At 34.7% G+C, this 4,761-nt stretch overlaps 1 protein-coding gene across 1 annotated transcript; it reads right to left on the reverse strand.

The window, feature by feature from the left end:
- Positions 1–1,393: 1,393 nt before the first annotated feature.
- LOC130742861 (arginase 1, mitochondrial-like) lies at positions 1,394–4,130 on the reverse strand. Its single transcript, XM_057594955.1, has 7 exons — positions 4,060–4,130; positions 3,510–3,652; positions 3,121–3,280; positions 2,749–2,882; positions 2,412–2,621; positions 2,012–2,122; positions 1,394–1,910 (listed from the first exon to the last, which is right to left on the reverse strand). Exons 1-7 carry the CDS (start codon positions 4,070–4,072, stop codon positions 1,641–1,643), a joined length of 1,041 nt encoding a protein of 346 aa, XP_057450938.1. The 5' UTR covers positions 4,073–4,130; the 3' UTR covers positions 1,394–1,640.
- Positions 4,131–4,761: the final 631 nt, after the last annotated feature.

The following is a 4,761-nucleotide window of genomic DNA, read 5'->3' on the forward strand; positions in this document are numbered from 1 at the left end:
TATGATAGTTAATATTCATTTTTCAATCTCTATTTCTTATGTTTTGTTATAATTTAGCTTTACTTTTGTTAGTGAAAATTAAATATTAATTTTATAATTATAATATACCAAATCATATGTTGAAAACAGTTTTTTGATAAATATTAATTGCATTTCTAAATAGATGTTGGAAATTGTAAATACAAAAAATTCATTGCCTTGTCTACTATATTGATTTTACAATTCATTCATTTATTATACAGTAACAAATTTTGAAATAAATAGTATCAAAGGGAAAAAGTGAAAGGATATCATTAAATGTTTTTCTGAACGATATTTTTTTTTGATAAGCCATAGTAATATTAATTATAAAGGCACAAGGGGTGCCACCCATTACAAGGGAAAAACTAAGCAAAAAGGAGAAAAAACAGAGAAAGAAAGAAACAGTACAGGATCATAGCAAAAACAATACAAGGGATGCCCCCATGACTATGCCAGCAAATCACCGAGTAAAGGAGATTTGCATCCTACAAATAGATAAGGAAAAGTAAGGCAATGTCCAGATTAGATGTTAAAACTATTTGGTTTGATCAAAATATATGAAAATAAAGTTTATTGAATATTTTTTTTACATTGAAAAGATTTTATTTAATATTATAACATATATTGAATAATACGGTTTATAATTTATATTTTAAAAAAAGCAACCGTGCATCGCACAGGTTAACTACCTAGTTTAATACATACCTGTAAAAAATTTAATTAAAATGACATGAATAAAGTCAAATAAGCTCTTTGCAGCAAGTTCTCTAGCAAACTTAGCAGCAACCATAGCAGTCATATAATCAGCAGTATCCATTTGTGGGTTGTATTCAACCCCATCGCCGCCAACGATATGACCTCTTAGTTTTTGTCGGATGTTCATCACATCTCGGAATGCCAGACCTCCTGATTCAATGTGAGACACTCCTGGGGCATACCCTGGATCAAGACTATCCACATCTATTTTTCCTTCAAATTTACTGCAATACAAGTGCATTTATTTGGCGAGTCTTTTCAATCTGAAAGTTTTCCAGCTCCCCCTTCAAGGTGCGGTCGATAGACCTTCTTATTTTCCTTCAACTATGCTCTTGGATCATAGGATTTGACTGTTCATTTTCCGCCCTCTTTCGATACTTGAAATTGCAGACCAAGTATTTTAAAAGAATCTCTTATGAAAATATTTTTTACCTCTTCATCATCACTAGCAAGCGCAGCTTCTAAATTTGAATTATATGCTTCATATGGGGCCTTATCTTCTTGAGTTTTTTAAAGTGCCATTGTAAAAATTGACATAACTTTGTGAATTTTATTGCTTAATTTAAACAAACTCTCTCATAACAATGAGCTTTAGAAGTTTTAATCTTCTGGAACCTTGCTTTAATTTTCAAATTGAGTACATGGAAACAAACATTACAATATGAAAACTCACTAGCTAAAACTCAAGTTCATTGGAGATATGCTAAGAACAATAAATACATGCATGTTTGAGTGCATTGTACTGCACAACCTTTACCAATAGATAAAGCACAGGTACATACATCTGTACCATTTTATTGATGATTAAAACCTGGAGAAAACTAAATGCCACACTGAAAAACAAGCCTTAGGAGATTCATGGATCACTTTGACATCTTTGACATCTTTGCCGCAAGTTCTCTGGCAAACTTAGCAGCAACCATAGCAGTCATATCATCAGCAGTATCCATTTGTGGGTTGTATTCAACCACGTCGCCGCCAACAATATCACCTCTAAGTTTCTGAAGGATGTTCATCACATCTCTGAAAGAAAGACCTCCTGATTCAATGTGAGACACTCCTGGAGCATACCCTGGATCAAGACTATCCACATCTATTGAGACATACACACCTTTAACACCTTGTCCTAGTTCCTGCAAATGCATATTTCCATGATTTAAATGAATGTTAGCACTTAGCACAGTTATTATTTCCAACACACACACACACAAACACTAGGTAGAGAGAGAGAGACCAAGTTCTCCAACATTTCGCGATCCCTTGAAAATGTTCTCATTTCATATTGCTCTACCCCGAATTTCTGGGCTTGTTCACGCCCTTCAGCTGTTATTGATCTTATACCAACCTGCAATGAGATTAATCAATTAAAAGCATGAACATTATGGATTTAGATTCCCCTGGTGTCAAAATTCCCTGATGTCGCAGAGTCATGGTTCTGTCTTGATCCAGCTCAACATGATTAAAGAGAACAATTTTATGTGGATAATTGTTATTTTATATTTCAGCCATCCGACCTTATCTAACTGATACCAAACTCTAACTGCAGTGGCTTCAAGAAATTTTGACTGCAGGGAATCCGGATCCATTAAGGATATAAATTCTGTAAGCATCAAGATATGAAGATATAAACTTGCCTGCAAGAGTCTCCGAGCATAGCCACCCTCCATGATTCGAGCAAAAGAAGAAGCATGGGAATAAAAGTTTCCTTCGAATAAATGATAGAGATCAGGATGTGCATCAAAGTGAAGAATATCAACTGGTCCTCCAAGCTTCTCAGAGATAGCTTTAACAACTGGATATGTTATTGAGTGATCTCCACCTAAAACTAAGGGACGCAATGGATCCTGAAACATTGTCAACACCATGAGTATCATGCTATATAATTATCTAGCTAGTTCAAATTGAAAATTACCAGAAAATATGGTAATTCATGTAACAGTATTTTTCCACAAGAAAACATTCCAAAAATACCTCATCCATCACAGTCTTGACAGCTTCACTAACAGCATTCATCAATCTGTGATCATCTACCCCACATTCTCGAATTTCTTGAACAGCAACATCACCAACACTAACTAGCACTCGTGGGTCCTTTAGATCCTTGCCTGCAATATCAGAAAATCATGCTATATTTCATAAGAGTTTTAAAGAGTTTTCTCTACTGGTTTAGGAAAATTCTGGTTCACAAGTTAAAAGAGCTTCTCTGTAAATTAACATAAGCGGATCCGTTTTTAATATGGTCTACCATCAAATTGACCTAAAGCAAGTGCCAATGTCTCTGTGCACCAGTGTTAATAGGTATCCAAACATATACTATTGTGCGGAAAAACACATGACTACTACCTTCTTCAGTTGTTGAGTTTGAGCTATGGCTCCAAATGGCCTCCCTAATGTGAGGAGGTGCAAATGCAGGCCCTTGAAGGAATGAAGAATTGTGTCCCAAAGGAACTCCCAATAGAGTTGCAGTAGCTACTGCACCTCCGTAAGTACGCACAAGTTCTCCCTGCACGAGAACAATTTCTGCATTTAATCTAAAGCTTTTTTTTTTTAAGAAAATCATCACACAATATGTATCATGAACCAATTATCTTAAAAGTTTAAACTGTTAATTAAGGAAAAATTTGAAGTTAACCCAGTACTGTTTATTTTGCCACATCATTTTTTCTTTTGTTACCTGCATTTTTCTTTCGCAACACGTAGCATTGTCGTATAAACAAATATAAATGACTTGCCTTGAGCTTTGCATTTTCTTTTACAAGTGAAAGTGCAGCCCGTATCACGCGATCTTGGCCTTGTTCGGTGGAAGCAGGAGTTAATTTTTCAGCATATAGCTTCTGCATGTTATGGATGCCTCTGCGTGCTATCGTTGTCATTCCTGAATCAAAATCAAATTATAGAAATACAATTTAGCTAGCTAGTATTGATTTTTCAATGATTCTGCAACCTTACACTGAAATTTGGTAAATTAACTTCTTGGCTATGTATACGAAGAAAAATATAGTTCATAAATTAAAATGATTTATCTGCAAATTAAATTTAGCATATATTGATCATGAATATTAGTGATAAAAATATGATTCATAAGTGGACAGGTTTTTATCATGATCCGCAGCACTAACTTATTCTTTCCAAAACTAAACCACAAAACTCAGCAAACACAAGCAAGTGACTCAACCCGGCCCACATCAAACTATATAAATTCTTAACTTCAATGTTAAAACATTGAATTTGACCAAAAAAAAAACATTGAATCAAAATGCTTCTCAGAAAACAGCAAAATACCTTTGGGGAACATTTTTGCTTGTGTAGCAATGAAAAGGCTCTAACTTTAACTATTTGAGAAACACGTTGTGTTGCTAAGCTGAACTGCAGGCTCGCTATTTATAACGTACTCATAATTACTCCCATGGGCAGTCTTGTATAATTTAATCAATTTTAATTTGATAATGTGTTTGTTATATGATGTGTCACCACACTTCTTAGAGTAACTTTATTACAAAATAAAACATTGAGAAGCAATCTCTATACAATGTATATAGTATAAAATAAAATAGCAGAGAAACAATCTCAAGAAGCATCAATATTGATTTATTTTTAATTTTTTTACAAGAGGGGCTAGCCCTAAAACAAAACCAAAGCTAAACAGGGTCAGGTCCTGAGCTAGAGGATGAAGCCTCACCCCTATCCTGATCTAACAAGTTATGATATTCTCCAAAGGGAAAGTGGCACCCAATGCGAGCAAAGTAAATCAACAATGGAGTTTTATTTTCTTAAAGTGTGCTGGAACGCCATTGCCCCATGCTCCAACTGTAAGTGATAAATATATTGTGCTAAATCACTATAAGGATGAGAGCAAGCATCATGGGACGAAAGCAACCGAGTAACCTTAAGAGAATCACTCTCTATGACAACCCGCGGAATATCCAAGTTGATAGCAATCTCCACCATCGTTTGAACAGCTGAAATCTCAGTCATGAATACATT

This window comes from Lotus japonicus, chromosome 3, assembly GCF_012489685.1.
Source record: "Lotus japonicus ecotype B-129 chromosome 3, LjGifu_v1.2".
Taxonomy (NCBI): Eukaryota; Viridiplantae; Streptophyta; class Magnoliopsida; order Fabales; family Fabaceae; genus Lotus; species Lotus japonicus.

Excerpts from the sequence above, each read along its gene's own strand:
- LOC130742861 (XM_057594955.1), bottom strand. Across the intron at positions 3,281-3,509 it reads AAGAAAATGCAAAGCTCAAG|GGAGAACTTGTGCGTACTTA; the intron begins GCAAGTCATTTA and ends GTTCTCGTGCAG. Across the intron at positions 2,123-2,411 it reads ATGCTCGGAGACTCTTGCAG|GTTGGTATAAGATCAATAAC; the intron begins GCAAGTTTATAT and ends ATCTCATTGCAG.